Source organism: Entelurus aequoreus, linkage group LG04, assembly GCF_033978785.1.
Source record: "Entelurus aequoreus isolate RoL-2023_Sb linkage group LG04, RoL_Eaeq_v1.1, whole genome shotgun sequence".
Classification (NCBI taxonomy): domain Eukaryota; kingdom Metazoa; phylum Chordata; class Actinopteri; order Syngnathiformes; family Syngnathidae; genus Entelurus; species Entelurus aequoreus.
This window is the reverse complement of record NC_084734.1, coordinates 70,465,007-70,484,730: the sequence shown is the minus strand read 5'-3', so window position 1 is coordinate 70,484,730 and position 19,724 is coordinate 70,465,007. Positions and strand designations below refer to the sequence as shown.

The 19,724-nt window shown below is 39.3% G+C and overlaps 1 protein-coding gene across 1 annotated transcript in view; it reads left to right on the top strand.

The window, feature by feature from the left end:
• The first annotated feature begins 406 nt into the window (after nucleotides 1–406).
• LOC133648981 (actin-binding LIM protein 3-like) overlaps nucleotides 407–19,724 on the top strand; it is a 100,879-nt gene continuing 81,561 nt past the window's right edge. Inside the window, exons 1-2 of the mRNA XM_062045608.1 lie at nucleotides 407–750; nucleotides 17,079–17,213. Coding sequence (XP_061901592.1) covers nucleotides 738–750; nucleotides 17,079–17,213 — 148 coding nt within the window. The 5' untranslated portion in view covers nucleotides 407–737. The remainder of the gene's footprint in view (nucleotides 751–17,078; nucleotides 17,214–19,724) is intronic.

Here is a 19,724-nt window from a genome sequence, read left to right as displayed (position 1 = left end):
GAGAGGCGCTAAACTATAAAATCAGTACCAATGAGAGTTTACCGTGGTTATGGCTTTAGGGAAAAAAACTGTTCTTGAGAGAGAAGATGGATGGATGTAAAAAAATTTACATTTCTTAATAGTTATAAAGTGCCAATTACATTCGGGGGGACGTATCACTTGTCAAGTCAGGCATTATAAGCTCACATTCATTATTTTTATGTTATTATTATTTGATAATATTAACCTTGTCCGTTTGAGGATTGTGTCATGTAAGTGTTCTGAATGCCTTAATTGATTCGCGTATCATTTCGAGGTAGACCTAGCAAGGTGTGCCGTTTATTTTGAAAAGACGTACCGGAAACGGCGAGCTGTGTGTATGTTGTGTCGCGTGAGGGGCGCGCGCACAGCACAGCGGTCAGTGGGAGCCGGCAGAGAGAAGGTGAAGGTGGATTCGACTGAGCTGATGTGTGTTTCTAATACTCTTCATTTCTCCTCTGGACAAAAAAACACAAAAAATCCAGGAAATTAGTCTCATTTTGTATCTTTCCTTTTGTTATTGGCGGTGTTTTGCCGGTGTTGACATACATGGACTGGAAGCAGCGTTGCGAAGAGTGAGGAGCATCATTTGCCTTCACCGGATATTCTCTCTTAATGACACAATATGGATACAATATTCTGAGGGATATTGTCGCCTGCTATATGGGATTCGTTTTCGACGAAACTGCCTTGTTTTGGAGAAGAGCACCTTGGGCATCATGAGTTCCAGTGGTAAGTTTGAGAGCAATAGTAGCCTAGGAAACATTAGGTACACCTGAACAGTCTCATGTCATCCAATACAACAATGTTGCCCTTCGTTCTGGCGTTTGTATTGCTGGGGATTCACAGGTTAAAGTTTAGGTGAGCCCTTTGCATGACACTGAACAATGTTTCTAATATTCTGGCCCATGTAGCCGTGGTAAAACTGGAATAGGTCAGTCCCATTTGGTCAGAGTTCAACCCCTCTGAGGCTTTTTTTGGATGGTTCATCCACATCTCAGTTGGTGCCTCTCCAACCCTAATTTCTTCCTCATTCTGTTCATCCTTCACGCCCATAATGCTTAGATTCCCATAACAAACGCCTCGCTGTCACTCATGCGGCTTAAATGTGTGATTAAATAGAGTTGTATGTTTGTAAAGAAGCACTTTCACAAATATTTGAACCCCCCACAGACTTTCAGCTGTTGCCTCTCATAAAAAAAGCCCACCTGTCACTTCTCCAACATGGTCGTTGGAAGAACATTGGAAGGTCTCGCTGCTGGTCTTGTGGACTTAATGTGAACGTGATGCAGAGCATGACGAAGACGCCCGGAGGCCGTTGTCGTACTTATCTTACACTAACCCAAGGGCTGCCGTGATGCTGAGCTGACCTTGTATCAGCTGACTCCGACTCTGATCCCCTGTCAGCTGAATCAGGGCTTTTCCCCGTAGGGCTTTGTGCATGTGGATGTTGTTGTGCATTTGTACAAATCATTCAGTGTTGATTCACGAGGAAGGGAAAGGAAAACCTAAACATATATCTCCTTCTGTCGTTGAGACTAGGGCTGGGCGATATGGCCTTTTTTTAATATCTCGATATTTTTAGGCCATATCGCGATACAGGATATATATCTCGATATTTTGCCTTAGCCTTGAATGAACACTTGATACAAATAATCACAGCATAATGATTCTATGTGTCTACATTAAAACATTCTTGTTCATACTGCATTAATATATGCTCATTTTAAACTTTCATGCAGAGAGGGAAATCACAACTAAGTCAATTTAGCAAAAGTGTATTTTTAAACAGTTATTAAAGGCCTACTGAAACCCACTACTACCGACCACGCAGTCTGATAGTTTATATATCAATGATGAAATCTTAACATTGCAACACATGCCAATACGGCCGGGTTAACTTATAAAGTGCAATTTTAAATTTCCCGCTAAACTTCCGGTTGAAAACGTCTATGTATGATGACGTATGCACGTGACGTCAATCGTTGAAACGGAAGTATGCGGACACATTGAATCAAATACAAAAAGCTCTGTTTTCATCTCAAAATTCCACAGTATTCTGGACATCTGTGTTGGTGATTCTTTTGCAATTTGTTTAATGAACAATGAAGACTGCAAAGAAGAAAGTTGTAGGTGGGATTGGTGTATTAGCGGCTGGCTCCAGTAACACAAGCAGGAGGACTTTGACTTGGATAGCAGACGCGCTATCCGACGCTAGCCGCCGACCGCACGGATGATCGGGTGAAGTCCTTCGTCGCACCGTCGATCGCTGGAACGCAGGTGAACACGGGTGTTGATGAGCAGATGAGGGCTGGCGTAGGTGGATAGCTAATGCTTTTAGCATAGCTCTGTGAGGTCCCGTTGCTAAGTTAACTTCAATGGCGTCGCTAGCAACAGCAATGTTAAGCTTTGCCAGGCTGGAAAGCATTAACCGTGTATTTACAGGTCCATGGTTTAATAGTATTGTTGATTTTCTGTCTATCCTTCCAGTCAGGGGCTTATTTCTTTTGTTTCTATATGCAGTTAAGCCCGATGCTATCACGTTAGCTCCGTAGCTAAAGTGCTTCGCCGATGTATTGTCGTGGAGATAAAAGTCACTGTGAATGTCCATTTCGCGTTCTCGACTCTCATTTTCAAGAGGATATAGTATCCGAGGTGGTTTAAAATACAAATCTGTGATCCACAATAGAAAAAGGAGAGAGTGGGGAATCCAATGAGCCAGCTTGTACCTAAGTTACGGTCAGAGCGAAAAAAGATACGTCCTGCACTGCACTCTAGTCCTTCACTCTAACGTTCCACATCCACTAATCTTTCATCCTGGCTCAAATTAATGGGGTAATCGTCGCTTTCTCGGTCCGAATCGCTCTCGCTGCATTGAAAACAATGGGGAAATGTGAGGAGCCTTTCAACCTGCGACGTCACGCTACTTCCGGTACAGTTAAGACTTTTTTTTATCAGCGACCAATAGTTGCAACTTTATCGTCGATGTTCTCTACTAAATCCTTTCAGCAAAAATATGGCAATATCGCGAAATGATCAAGTATGACACATAGAATGGATCTGCTATCCCCGTTTAAATAAAAAAAATTCATTTCAATAGGCCTTTAAGCAGTGGCACAAATATTCATGTCATTTCCAAAACAGAAAGTGCAAGATTGTCAGAGACATTTTAAAACAAGCTATAAGTGCACTTTTGTGCATGATGACACACAAGATATTTCAATTAGTGTCACATAAAAATGAGCTGCATATCAAATGGTATATGTCCTACGGTGTTGATGTGGAAATAGTTGCTTCGGCATTTAGTTGGTGCGGCACCGAACGGAGATGTTGACATGTAAAGACATATTCCCGCTTGAAGCCAAACCACCGTCAGACGATGGTTTGGCTTCTTGGGAATTAATTCTTCCTCCATTTGTTACCAGATTCGCACCTTCTTTCTCTCGTATTACCACTCAAACCACACCGTTAGCTGTTAGCATCACAGCTAATGTTACCATGTCGCTACCTGTCTGCTCCGCGGGAGCGTGTGACGTTGCTCACGTGACAGTATGTGACATATGTAAGAAGGTGCGCTTGTTTTAAGTCTCTGTGAGAAGGAGAGACAGGAAAGAGTGACAAACGCATGCAGTTTAATGCCTCACAGCTAAAAGCAACTGCGTGAGAACATATACTCGAATATCATGATATAGTAATTTTCTATATCGCACAGAGACAAACCCGCGATATATCGAGTATATCGATATATCGCCCAGCCCTAGTTGGGACATAAGAACACCCAGTGTCAGACACTTTCTGTCCGAAGAACCAAATACTGCATCAGTCATACACCCCTTTATCATTGTAAATACGTGCATTGTTAAGCCTCACTCTCTTGGTACCACCTTGCCTGACTGCTGCATGCATTTGGGAACTAGAAAATATATATAGTTATCCCACAGTCCAAAAATGTTGTAGTAGGGCATAGTTAATAAAGTAAATATTTATTATCGAATAAGGATGTATAACATTAAAACTTCATATCACTGTTATTGTGACCAAAATTAAATTATCATTATCATCACACTATTTGGGCTACAATGATTAATCAGTTAATTTCAGTTTAAATTATGTTGATTTGATTAATCGTTTGAGTGTAACTGAGAAACATTTATAAAATCCAGACCACATAAAATGCCCCTAACTTTACTTACATTTGCAGACATCGGCACTGTCGAGAGCGGTGGTGAAATCATCTGTGTGGCGGCAAACAGCAAAGAGTTTTCTTTAATTGATATAATTATTATTTTGTATTAATGCACACATGTTAAAAATGCAATTTCAATGTTGATGATGTGCATTTATCAGAAAAAAAGATTGATGATAATGGCAATTTTTTGAAGCTATTTCCTTAAAATACTTATTGAGGCTATAAAGTGTGTTTCATCCAATTACTTGATTAATTGAACAAACAAATCGACTAAAACTGAAATAATCGATAGCTGCAGCCCTATACAGCATTGTTAAATGTGCTCATAAAGTACAAAGACACACACAAAGAAAATTATACACGTTTTATGTAAAAATTAATTAAATTAAATTTTAAAAAATAGAATAAATAGACACAATATACTTTCTTAGAAAAAGGAACATGTAAATGTTCCAGCTTTTTAAGGGTCATATTGTTTTTATTTGAGTGTTTGAATATGTTTATTTTCCATTTCAATTTGTGAAGTTTTTAGAGTGTGTTTCGAGCCCTAATGCTCAGGGCAAAACATTCACTTCCTGTTGTAGACACCTCCGTGTCATACTGCTGCATGTATAGATCGATCACTCTGTAGTCTGTTCCAGAGACGTCTATAGAGAGATTATGAACAACTGGGTTTCAGAGTTGGTCTCATACATGGCGCCCTGTCTTCACATGATGGGCTTATGACCAATAATTTGAGAGATTGTCTGGTCATACTGTCTGATTGGTCAAAAGCCCATCACGTGACTACATGGCGCCTTGTTTGGGACAAACCGAAACCAAGTTGTCCATACTCTCTCTTCATGGCTCTGGTCTGTTCTAAGAGAGCACAGCCTGTAGGTTCAATGTGCACAGTTGAATAGGTTGGAGGTGGAACTGGAGGTGTGTGTGTGTGAGCATTGTTACAGTAGGCAAATGGTGGTGGAACATGCTGACTGAACATGGGTCTGTTGGCAAGAAACACATCAGAGCTTCAGAGCAGATCCTCCAGTATCTAAGTCAGTCAGTGAACATGTGTTCCCCTTTTCCCCCAGGCACTCTTCTGGCTCGGACATGAATGGACCTAGTAAGCTGAAGCGTGTGCGATGTTTTCCACTGCATTGGGTGTGATAGCCCAGAGGCCGTACTCGCACACAGAATACTTACACACAGCACTGCACTGACTGTCTACTGGACCCTTTCATGTTGAGCTGGGTTTTATGTGTCCAGTCTAACTTTTTTTCTACCTGTTTAACCTACCTGGTCCCGCCTTGGGCTCGAACCAGGGTTTACTCAGCCATCCTAACTAGCGTCTATTGCACTCACCACCACCAAACAAACGTCCTGATTGAGATGTGAGAGCGCAAGGAAATGAGCTAAAAGCCCCACCTGTTGATTCATTGTTCAGTGCGTACTCTTAAGGTGTCCGGGAGTAACAAAGCCACACAAGCTGGCGTCTGGTACACCTGCATGACAGATCAGTATAGGCTACAGGTGTCACAAATTAAATATCTTTTACCCACAAACGTGTACCACACAAAGGTCCGAAGGACTTTTATTGTGTCAAAACACTGATAACTGTGAGGGACTTGAGGCAATCTGAAGTGAGCATCACTTTTACCACCGCACTTCCAGCATGACATCATCATCAACACAAAGCATGCATTAATTAGGTATTCCTCTGCACATACTTTGGCAACTGCGAAGATTGATTGTTTTTATTGCTGCTATTCTGACTGTCCTTCCTTTATATACAAATTGATACTTGTTTTTTATTGCCACTTTGTCTGTACTTGCTTTAAAATTGACAAAAGTTTGATAGAGTTATTATTTTTGTAACATTCTAATTAGCAGCACAGTTACAAGGGATACCTGTGGGATTTTAACAAGTCTAAACTCCAATGACTTGAATTTAAGACCTTAAAATGTCTTAAATTCAGTTTAAAAAATGTCATAGAAAGTTTTACCGTAATTTCCGGACTATAAGCCGCTACTTTTTCCCCTCGTTCTGGTCCCTGCGGCTTATACAAGGGTGCGGCTTATATACGGCCTGTTCTTCTCCGACACAGACGAAGAGGATTTCGGTGGTTTTAGTACGCAGGAGGAAGACGATGACACAATGATTAAAGACTGACTTTTCATATACCGGTAGGCTGGTTATTTTGATAACGTACATGCGTGCACTTTGTATTACTTTGCACCGTTGTATTATTTGTACTCTGCACGAATGCTGTTCGCCATGTCAAAGATGTGAAAGTTTGATTGAATGATTGAAAGATTTATTGTTAATAAATGGGACGCTTTGCGTTCCCAAACAGTCATCTCTGTCCCGACAATCCCCTCCGTGGTAGCAGGAACCCCTATATACTACGCTAATTACACATCAAAACCCTGCGGCTTATAGTCGGGTGCGGCTTATATGTGGAGCAATCTGTATTTTCCCCTAAATTTAGCTGGTGCGGCTTATAGTCAGGTGCGGCTTATAGTCCGGAAATTACGGTAATTATGCCGCTGAAAGGTCTAAAAACATAATGATGTTATCTCGGATCAAAAGTCAGAATTGGAGCCATTGCAGAGGGCAACATTTGTAGACATTGTTATACAAATAAATAGAACATTAATAAAATAGTCGAAAATCTGGAAGAAGTCGCTGTCAAAAATGCCAAAACGCCACAAACCCCTGGAAGGATTTACTTGGACTTTTTTTTTTTTATCAGAATGGATGTGTACTGGATTTAAATTTTCTTTTACTATGGTCTTAAAAATTCTTACATTTGACTTGTTGAAACCTGCAGAGACCCTGTTACAGTATAAACCAATATTTGCGGTTAAGACATGCCTAAAATGTCTCAAGCTAAATTTAAAAGCTGATGGCTAAATTAGAGCCATCAAATAAGTGTACATTCATAATCTGATGAGTCGGCTAATCGTTTAAATAGTAAATGATGAGTCAACTATCAAAATAGTCATTATTTGTCATTAGTCATTATTATTTGCAGCCCTAATCCATAGTTGACCTGTGATTAGTTTGATGGGTTTTTTTTTACATTAAAACGATGTCAGGTTAATTAAAGTTTTACAGCTAAATGACCAGGTAAGAAAATATAATAATACTTCTAAAACAGTAATCCTGGCTTCCATGGCGGCAATTAAACTACGTTTCTTGTATCCCTCATAGGGATGCACGATTAATCGACATTAAATCGACATCAAAGTTTTAATTAGTGCGAGAAACAACTGCAAGAGGCAGATTTTTTTTTTTTTTCACCATCACCGGTATTTATTTGAGTGACAGACATATTCGCCAAAACAAATTGTTGAGTCTTGCGTACCTTTGCCTCCTGGCCTATCAAAAAGTGTTTAAGGAAACAATATGCGCTGCAGTGGAAGCAGTCAGTACGCTAATAAGAAGCACCATCTTGGAAAAAGTTTTATTTGTGACTAAGCCTAAGCAGATAGTCAGTAAGTCAATCAATCAAACAATGAATAAAAATGAAGTCAACATACTTTGTTGGCATTGATAAATATCTGTGTTTGTTTTCTTAGTCTCCTGCTTCAGCAGGGAGAAAGAGGTCTCATGCTCTGCATCGCTCTCAGCACCTGAACACGTTTATTTCACAGTAGAATAACTGAACTAAGTGGGCCCTCTTTCATTCATTCACAATGTTTGTCTTGGTGGGCGGAGAGCAAGACCACTCACTTACACACACAGGAAGCCCGGATATTGCCTCCCTACTCGCGACTCATTAATGAGAAGTTCCGCAAAGTAACGGAAAGTAAGAGGAAAAAGTATGATTACAAAGCCGAATGTCCTGTTATTTCAGCTTCAACCTGTATGGGCAATATGAGCCTAGCAACACTGACAAACGAGAAAATTCCCTAATCACATGATGGCAACAAACAAAAAAAGACTACCTGCCGTAGTTTTTTAGTTCAATATTTATTTAAGTTAAAATTTTGCCTACAGAGATGAGAGTACATTTTATTTGTTTGTTTGTTTATTTAGGATAACTAAAAGTTATTTACCTTCCAATTACAGTCGAATGATAACAAATTATACAGTAATGAGAAATAAAAGTGTAGATCCTTTTGAACGATTACTTACATTATTATTAGATATTACAATTACATTACATTATAAACACTGTACAGTTTTTATCGGTTATTTCTTCAGTTCAAGAACATGTTGTAGACAAAAGCTCTGAGTGTGTCTGCATATAGCCAAATATTTTTGAAAGGAAATTACTGCACATTGTTTTAATGTGTGGCACTTTGAGACAAGAATATGTTGATTGACAGTCTGAAAGTAACATGTCTTCTTTCACTCGTTATTTTTACAGTAATATGCATGTATAAAACATAAAAAATAGCAAATCGAATCGCAATCACAATTTGTAGAAAACTATTTCAATTAGATTTTTTCCCAAAATCCTGAAGCCCTAATACCTAATATCATCCTTGGGGGACGAGGATTAGCTGAAGATGCTACACTGCACGCTGTAGGAAGATGTGCTAACCGCAGGCTAGAGCTCTTGACGTAAACAAGGTGGGATCGATACAAATATCAACAATGACGATACCAAGTGGTATAGTATCAGGTCGAAACCACAGTGGTTAGATCAATATTTTTTGTTATCAAAACCTTTTGTTGTTTTTGTTATAGTTTATTGCCCAAAACTAGTGTAAGGTAGCTAAACAACCTATGAATAAGAGCTTATTACATTTTAACAGAAGTTTATAAGGAAACCATGTTACAACAGAAAGTAACTAGTGTAACAGTAAATTAGCCAGTAGATTAATCATAATTTTGATAAAAATAATACAAATGAAAATGACAAAATATGTAACTGCATTTGTCAGCAGGATCTCGGATCTAGGATCTTCTGTAACCCATTTTTAAATGGTTCGACTATCATTTATGTCAAAGAGATATAGTAACATATATTGTTATCGCAGATGATGCAACATATATGGCGATATAGATTTTAGGCCATATTGCCCATCCCTACTTATCACAACATATTATTCAAAGAAAATGTGTTTCTTTACCAGTAAAACTTAGCTTTGCAAAATGAGCCACGCCATACAGTAAGACACCGCCTGACTAAATAGAATCATAATAATACAGCCTTGCTTAAATGAGAACAAAACTACTCCAGCATCATCATTCACATTTTTAGTATAGGCCCCTTATTTTTTTTTAAGATATACAAATACAAATATATTAAATTAGTATATGAAGTTTATTCCATGAAGTGTTGCGTACAATTGTGAACCTCCAAGCCATTATATTTGTATAGACAGTTCCGGATCTTGGCAGGGTTGGGAGACAAAATATAGATATCAATGTGGAATTAAAATGGTAATTGTATTCATATATCCATGACAATGCTCACAGTTAACAACTGATACTAAACCTGTACATTGTGCAGAGGAAACAAGTATACCGCTTACATGGAATGATAACCAGTGGGAAGGATTAACAATTGTATTGTGTATCCCCTTTTCCCCATGACCTTGGCCTGTGGTAGGATTGAGTGATCATTCACGCTGTCAGTGGAGGTGCGACCCTTTGCTATCCTGTCTCGCTGTAGCAGAATGTTAGTGGTAGCACTGAGTGGACACTCGTAGCTTTGATGAATGCTCCTTTCCAAGGTCTTGGCTGAGTTCAAGGATGATGAAGGAAGGGTGGGTTGAAGCCAGAGGGTGGGGAGCAGAGTTCTGATCATTTCGCTGCTACAGACCATGGCTTTGTTGTGTAAATTTCACTTATACACAGACTATATATTCTCAGCATAGGTCAGGTTGGATTTCCGTTAGAATTATACACAGTCAAGATTAAGATTGTACAGCTGTGTAAAGAAATTTACTAGGAATTGCTTGTATTCCGTCGTGTGACTTCTTCCAAAGTGAAAAAAAGTGGTTGTCAACCAAGCCAAGATGGCTGTTGTGCAGCAAGCAGCAAGCGAACTGTCTGAGCACGCAAGCGGCCTAGGTCTTCCAGCAAAAAGCAGATATGAGCAAAAAAATCTGACTAAGCAGTGGAATAAATACTTATACTTTATCAACTTTATTTGTCGAGTGATATCAAGGATTATCCGTTGGTGGCGTTCCCAGACATATCGAAATATCTTCTGCTCTACACGTCATTCTACACGACAAAACAGATGAAAACTTGCAAAATCACGGAGGTCTACTACTTCTTTGTGGGTTTCAAGATAATTGGTATCAACATAATATGCATTGTTTTTTTCGGGTAAGTTTTGCATTTCATGATTTACTTTGCATCCTGCGAAGACGCGTCCATGTAAACAAATTAAGACTACTATAACACCCGGCAGCTGACACCCATGACAGCATATCCTTTTAACAAACTAACAGTTACTAAATCATCACCATATTTGATTTTTGTCCTGTTGTCATATGTGCTCTGACACATTTGTGTACAAAATATACAAGAGGGGAGATATGGAAAGTACCTTTCCTGACAAAGTATCATGGACCCTGACTGAAAAATGTATATGCAAACAATATCAGGATAATACTTCAATGGGAAATACTAAACAAGTAAAGTATATTAAAAGTATGTCAAACAAACCTTTAACGAAGTGGTCACTGTAATCTCGTGCGTTCTTTGACTATGCACCCTTGGACTGGAGTGCTATGTTCGAGGGCAATTTCTCTCGTTGTCTTTAGTAAAATATTGCACTCTGATGCCCTTCTTGATTACCTCTCAAAAAACTCTGAAGAAGCCTTTATCCTTTTCGCGGTTTAAACAGTTTGCACAGCCGAAAACAACGTAAGCATAGGGCCATTTTCTTCTCGAAAGGCTAAATGGCGCCTAGTACCCATTGAGAACAGACGCTGGCTTGACCACTAGGCATATTTAATGAGCCTGACGTGACGTCATGTAAATCCAAATAATTAGTGGTTGTATTTACTAACCTTTGGTTATGTAACGGGCTCAATAGCTTATTTGATTATGTACAAAAAAAAATGGAGAGCTGGAGGGACTTCCGTAAGTTCTAGAATAAAGGAATGGCAAGCGATGTGGTTGTACAACCAAAGAACTGAAATTCATTACTCAATATATACCGCATTTCCAGACTACACAGCGTCTTTTGTACGGCTCTTATAAGTGAACTATGAGAACTGGTTCACTGTTGTAAGTTATTACTTTTGCATTAAGATACATTAGAATATTGTGCAATATGGCAGACTAAAGAGATCAATTTAAGAATCAGGACGTTTTTGCAGTTAGATTTTTTATTAAAAAGTGAACAAGTAGTTTACAATATTCAACTTTTTGGCAGGGATTTTCAGAGATACTGATTTTTTTTCTTATTAACTATAAACAATAATATCCACAATTGGTCCTGGTCAAGAATACATTCTTGAAATAATTCAGCCTGTGTGTATTGATGACCAATTTGGGTCACTACTTGTCATTTAGGGCTGATGGTGGGTCCTGCAGCCAAACCAGTTCATAATCGGATTCACTTATCTTTTTTTTCTTTAATTTAATCCCACAAGGTCATCACAATTGTTGTCTTCTGTGATTGTTATCTCTTCATTCCTCATCATCACCTGTATCCCTGCATCCCTTGTGACTGTGCTCCAATTGTGCTCCTTGCCGTGGCTGTCAGGTCAGAGGCAGAAATAGTAGCAGCCTCTTGGTCTCTGGAGATGCTGTCTGCCTCACTGCCCCTGGCCTTGTTCTTATCACCTGTCAGCTGGAGGCTGGATTTTCCTCCCGGCACTGGCCAATAATTTAGTCTGGTATAACACCTGTTGCTCAGCGGTCCTCGTTTGTAGAATGACTCACATCTCTGCATGGGAAAGGATGTGGGGCTGGTCTCAAGCGCTGTAATGGTTTTACACAACTTGGTTAAATGGCTATGCACACACTCACACAATTAAATATAGTTGCATAATTCTTAAGCTCCTGATCTGATTGTAGATGTGGATTTTATGCTAAGGTGCAACTCTTTTTCATGCACATGCACTCTCGATATTAAGCAAGCATTTGTTTGATTACATTAGCTAAAGCTAAATGAAATAGAGTGAATTTTTCAACTGAAATAAGGTCTGCAAGGGTGCCACCACCACGGAAAGGTTTCCTGGCTGGACTCTGAAAGCGGAGGATATTCCAGACTTGCCAGTTTGTTTTGGCACCATTTCAGAAGGTCACCATTGTAAACAAATTGCTTCTGTGTACCCAGCAGAATTTGGCACAAGCTTAGTTCCCATTATCGCCTTTTCACACCTGATGAGATCACTGTTCAATGTTCATGGTGGTTTAAGATGAAAAACAAGCATACTCTGTCCCTGAAACACACGCAAGCCGCACGCGTACACACAGACACACAAACATTCACAAGGAAATGTCATTCTTCAGTGCAGTAGCTAAACACTTATCCAGTGGATTCCGGTGGATTCTAGTGGTGCCACCAGCATTGTGAAGGAAACAATGAATTAACAGTGACTTGAGTGTGGGAGACTGGAAGTCGGAATTAATCATGCTTGCATATTTCCAATGCCCACTCTTGTGATTTGAAGACGAATGTACACTACAGTTATGCATACATTCTGTCTCCAGTCCATGGGCGTATATCAAGACTGTACTCACTGCACTCAGGATATGAGGCGTGCAAAGCTTTTAGACATTTTAAGTAGTGCATGTCCTTTGAGATTCCTCTAGCGAAATGGAACCAGTAGCGAGAGCACGCTAGCCCATGTGCTACCATCACTTTAACAGCAAAGTCCTTCAGTCAGCTATTCATGTAGAGAGCAGTACAAGCTGCTTATCCTGCCATTACACCTCTCCAACACTGTAGGAGCACTTGGATGCTCCTTGAGGAGGATAAAGAGCTGAATGAACAAGCATGACTGCAGATAGTTGGTCAAAGGCTTACTGTTATGATGGCTGGGTTTGTGTTTTATTTAAATAACACTTTTAGAGCATACATCTTATTGTGTGAAACGCCTGGGACTATGGAGACTGTCAATTGAGAGATACACACGTGGGAGAAGTATTTAACAGCATTGGACATGTGAACAACAACAGCCTTGTTGGTGGCTATAACAAAGACACAATTCTCATTTACCAAGCGATTGAAAATGAATGGGTGAATGTATCATCAACATGTTTTTAAAGTTCTTACAAAACAACATTGTCATATTGAAAGTATTTAAACTCCCCTATAACTGACAGACTCCCCTCCCCAACTTTTCAAAGATGATTTATTTATGGGCTTTGCGATTGACTGATTGACTGGCCATGTTGATTGACTTTTGGATGAATGATAAATGGTCTGTATTTATACAGCGCTTTACTACCTGGAATAACACCCAAAACGTTTTATTATATATCACATCCACCCATTTACACACACATTCACACACTGATGTTTAATAAACAGCTGAACAGAAATAACTGGTGCCTACACTGCCCAATGAGTTTATTAACCAAAGTTAATACTAGAACAAAACAACAATAAAACATCCATCCTTACATCTTCTTCCGCCTATCCGAGGTCGGGTCGCGGGGGCAGCAGTCTAAGCAGGGAAGCCCAGCCTTCCCTCTCCTCAGCCAATTCGTCCGGCTCCTCCCGGGGGATCCCGAGGCGTTCCCAGGCCAGCCGGGAGACATAGTCTTCCCAACGTGTCCTGGGTCTTCCCCGTGGCCTCCTACCGGTCGGACGTGCCCTAAACACCTCCCTAGGGAGGCGTTCGGGTGGCACCCTGACCAGATGCCCGAACCACCTCATCTGGCTCCTCTCGATGTGGAAGAGCAGCGGCTTTACTTTGAGCTCCCCCCGAATGACAGAGCTTCTCACCCTATCTCTAAGGGAGAGCCCCGCCACCCGGGGGAGGAAACTCATTTCGGCCGCTTGTACTCGTGATCTTGTCCTTTCGGGCATAACCCAAAGCTCATGACCATAGGTGAGGATGGGAACGTAGATCGACCGGTAAATTGAGAGCTTTGCCTTACGGCTCAGCTCCTTCTTCACCACAATGGATCGATACAGCGTCCGCATTACTGAAGACGCCGCACCGATCCGCCTGTCGATCTCACGATCCACTCTTCCCTCACTCGTGAACAAGACTCCGAGGTACTTGAACTCCTCCACTTGGGGCAAGATCTCCTCCCCAACCCGGAGCTGGCACTCCACCCTTTTCCGGTCGAGAACCATGGACTCGGACTTGGAGGTGCTGATTCTCATCCCAGTCGCTTTACGCTCAGCTGCGAACTTATCCAGTGAGAGCTGAAGATCCTGGCCAGATGAAGCCATCAGGACCACATCATCTGCAAAAAGCAGAGACCTAATCCTGCAGCCACCAAACAATTAAACACTCACTGCACAATTGTATGTATAATGCTGATGAGTTTTTTTTTTTTTTACAGATGCACCTTATCTCACCTTTTATCATTCTTGATTGTCATACACATGTAAAAATAAGCCTCTGTAGCTAGTAACACAGTGCAGTGGAACACTATACCATATACCCTATATTTTTTCTTCCTTTCACATTCTTCTCATAACACCCCATGTTAAAAGAAAACCATAAATAAGAACACCGATAGTTCGTCTTTTTTTTTTGTTCTTTCTTTTCTTAGTAAAAAAATGCCAGCAAAAGCGGCTAACAATACAAGTAATGGGGATTGGCTTACTCGTCCTATGCACTCTAACAAAAACCTCCAACACCGTTTTATATTCATGCTGTAAGTATTCTGTATATGTAATGTAGTAAAAGGCAATAATATTTACAGTATTTTGGTCATTTTAAACTTTACAGACATTTCTTTCCTGGACAAGTTGATTTCACAGACGCTGCGTCCGTCTACAACAACATTGAAAGCGGGTTCTGTTTGCTACCACTAGTCATGTCAGACTTTGCAAGAGATTTGGAGCATTAGTGCATTATTGCTAAACGTTTCATGGAAAAAAAAACATACCACAACAGTGACTGGGTTGTACTATATACCGGTACTAATAAAGTACCGCTGTACTAATGACTTAAAAACAGTACTATAATGCTTCTGAAAAATACCGGTACTTTTTTTACAGACATGGCGGCGCGTGCGCCGTCAGGTCGTGACATTGCTCGTAATACAGGCAGAGGCGCATGTTCGGCAACTCATGCGTACGCATTACTTACAAGCAGACACAGTGTGAAGACATATGATGCAGAATGGATTTTGGCTTAAAAACAAATGATAAATGTGAAGCTATAAACGCTGAAGCTTTAAAACATTGCTCGCTAGCGGCTAATGTCCATCCGCAGTCGGCAGTGTTTTAGCTATTTCTAAACCACTAATCCTCATCTCCATGGCGACAAATACACTTTGTTTCTTACAAATATCATCCCTGCAGAACGAGGAATAGCTAAACATGCTTCACTACACACCGTAAGAGGATACAATAGCTAACCGCTAACAGCAAGCGAGGTCTCCTCAACGTAAACAAATGGATATATCTATACATGCATCGATTGTAACTATACCAAGTACAAAAACCATTATTGACTAGATAATACAATGATTACGTCAATATTTTTTATTATTCCAAAATCTTTTGTAATTTTTTTTTATTATTTATGAAGTACGGAAATGTCCCTGGACACAGGAGAACTTTACTTATTACCATTGTATGATCCTGCAACTATTGGATTGATATCAAAATGTGTAGTATCACTATCACCTAAAACTAATGTAAAGTATCCAAACTACCAAGGAAAGAGTGCTTATATCATTTTAACAGAAGTGTAGATGAAACATGTTAAAACAGAAAGTAAGCAGATATTAACAGTAAATGAATGATTTAATTAATAATCAATTTTCTACCGCTTGTCCCTCATAATTTTGACAAAATAATAGAATGGGAAATGGCACAATATGTTACTGCATATGTCAGCAGCCATATTAGGAACCTTTGTTTCCTCACTACTAAAAGAGTAGTTATCGAGTATGTTCACTATCTTATTTTATGACAAAAATCTTCTTTGATTGCAATAATAAACATATGCTTAATGTGTCATAAGATTTTCTGTTAAAATAACGACAATAATATTTTTTTGTGGTCCCCTTTAATTAAAAAAGTATCGAAATACATTTTGGTATAAAATATTGGTATCAGGACAACTCTAGTATACGCACACATGTATATATACGCAAATAAATATGTATATGTATATATATATATATATATATATATATATATATATATATATATATATATAAGGTTGGTGACAACTGTTCTAGTATAAAGGGGTGACACATGATTTATAATTTAGCATTACATTTTCCAAACTCAGAGGCGATTCAGCAGCAGCAATAGCGGCTAAGTAGCTAGTTTACCTCTCTCACTAGTGGATGGAGGAACAGTGTAAGTGTCTCTGTGAGCAAGGCACTGTGTTACTACACTGGAAATGTTGTTCCTCGATTTTGGCTCTGACAATAACAAAGTAGCTATAGCTTGGTTAATATGCAGGTCTCTGCATGTTAATGGAGTGTAATTGGCAGTTTTTTTCAAGGGCTTCATAAGCAAAATAGATGACTCTCCATTACATGCATTGTCAGATGCCTTTTGCTAGAAGTTTTTCACTGTTTTGGACTAACAGAAAAGTGAAAGACGTGCTCATTTCCTTTAAGGTTGGTCCTTGATTTGAAATAAGTGTTGCGAAAAACCCACATGCTCTAACACCACGTATAAGCAGTTAAACCAAGTTTTTTGCAGCACGAAATGCTAAATTAATATTTTTTGGTCTTGCAATTATAAATGTTGTCTATTTAAAAAAGCATAGGTTTAGGTATCATGTTCAGCAAAGGTACTCTTTCTATCCGCTACAGAGTACCACCGTGGCTCTACAGGAGATGAGCGAAGAGCTGGGCCAATTCGGTGTCAACGATGTCGGGAAGTGTGCAAAGGAGAGGTGGTTCGAGTTCAAGATACTCACTTTCATGTCAAGTGTTTCACCTGCACAGGTAAGACTTGACTTCTGAGTTGATCCATTACAACGGACTGCAATAATGGCTTTTGCTCATCATGGCATTTTAGTTCAAAAACTAATTCACAGCCTTACTCTTTCTACAAACAACATGTATTGACTGCCAAGAATAGTGGATCTCTTGTTAATCCATTTTAGTCCACATGCTGAGTGTTACAATTAGCCCATGGTGAGGATTGGAGCGGATCAGAGTTGCCTTGCAGGGGACTTAGACTCCTGCTAAGGTAGCTTGTAATACCACTGCCAACTCACAAGGGATTTTCCTTTGGTTGTATGCAGCGGCCTAATGACACTGTTTTACAGCTTTTTTCCTGTGACAAGGGAATAGCTGATCCAAAATAGCTTTACTGGTGGCATGCACATCTTCCTGTTGCTGAAGTAGTTGCATGTCTTCTTGAATCTATTGCTTTTCCTTGATATACTATAAAAAAATTTTATAAAATGTTTATATGTTATGCATTTTTCTTATAAAGTCAGGTACGTACGTTAAAAAAAACTGGTGGGGAAAAAAAATACATCATGTCTTCCAAAATTATGCTGGTTTTTCATGAAATATTGTTAGTTTTGAAAAAGGACCAATTACTTTAATTTTAATCATTGTGTGGATAGGCTTGGGCTGATAGTCAATAAGTCAATTAACCTTACGATAAATGAAAATGAAGTCAGTTTGCTAGCCTCAATAATCGCCATGTGTATTTGTTGTTACGGGCTACAAGAGCAGCCACTCTTTTGCCTTGGCGTTTACACTACGAATAAACGGTAGTAATAATAACTGCTGTAAAACTCCAGACGGTTAGTTAAATTGAAATAATCAAAAAAACGTGATTGATAACCACACATTGATAAAATGAATGATAACATGTAAACAAGAGACATTAATGTATTTCCCCATTAAGAAACACCATTCCCCAATCTAAACTTGTAAAAACACATTACTGTCTAAACGACAGAGCTACAGTGTTCACGTTCAAACATAAAAGCTGTGCTGTTTTTGCACAAAGTTATCAATATAAACTCCACAGTGTCAAGTTGAAACAGACCAACATAATCCGTTCAACAGGAATTTAACTTACGTGACGTCACATAAACCGGAAATAAAACAACGGATCACCCAAATTACATTTTATAAAATGATACGAAAAAAAGGTTTTAAAATGTAAACCTTGGAAGAATATAAACATATTCAAACACCCAAATAAAAATAATATGGCTCTTATTAAGCCAGAACAAAGAAAGTATATTGTGTGGCTATTTTTTTTTAGTTATTAAAAAAAATACAACTTGGTTAAACATTTTTAGCATGTGGATAATTACTTTTATTACTTTTTTAACACAACAATATTAATAACTGTAATCATTTTGGTCACAAATATATTTGTATATATTTGAGGGTCCCCATCACATACTTAACAGAGAAATAACCTATTTTGTTGCTTTCCTGTTGTGATTTTTATTTAAGTGCAACATTTTCCCTACAGACATAGTGTGTATATTTTTTTAATTTGTTTGTCTTATTTAACTAGTATTTCAAAAGTTTAAATTTCAATTACAATGTTAAAATATACAATAAATTCACTTTTATTGCATTTGAAAGGGTATACTTGCATTATTATTATGTATTATCATTACATCAGTGGTTATTTTGGTCTCAAAAAATAATAGCAATTATATCGTTTATCGGCAATAATTTGCAAGTCAATATATTGTCAAGCAGAATTTGTTATCGGCCCAGGCCGAGGTATGTAATTTAGTCGAGCAACTTATCCGTTTCAAATAAATGAATCAATCAATCAAAGTGTATTTATACAGCCCTTAATCACAAATGCCTCAAAGGGCTGGACAAACCACAGCGATCCCACATAAGGGCAAGAAAAAACTCAACCCAATGAGAAACTTTGGAAGGGACCGCAGATGTTCCCATTTAAGACCCGTCACCCTGACCGCTGTGGTGATGAAGTCTTTTGAGCGCCTTTTGCTTTTACATCTCAAAGACATCACTGACCTCTTCCTGGACTCCCTACAGTTCGCCAACAGAGCCAGCAGCTCTGCTGATGATGCTGTCAACCTGGGCCTCCACGGCATCTTTAAGCATCTAGACTCAGCAAGAACCTACATTAGGATCCTGTTTGTGGATTTCTGCTTTCAATGCAATAATCCCGTCCCTGCTCCAGGGCATGCTCAATTTCGCAGACGACACCACCCTCATTGGACTCATCTCTGGTGGGGATGAGTCTACCTACAGGTGGGATGCTGACCATCTAGTGATCTGGTGCAGCAAAAACAACATAGAGCTTAACGGTTCGAAGACAGTGGAGATGGTTGTGGACTTTAGAAAAAGCGCAGCAGCCCCAAGCCCCATCATCATTGGTGACTCCACGGGGACTCATGTGGAGTCTTTCGTGGGTACCATCATTACCCAGGACCTCAAGTGGAGGAAGGAGCTGAACATCACCTCACTCATCAAGAATTGACAACAGAGAATGTACTT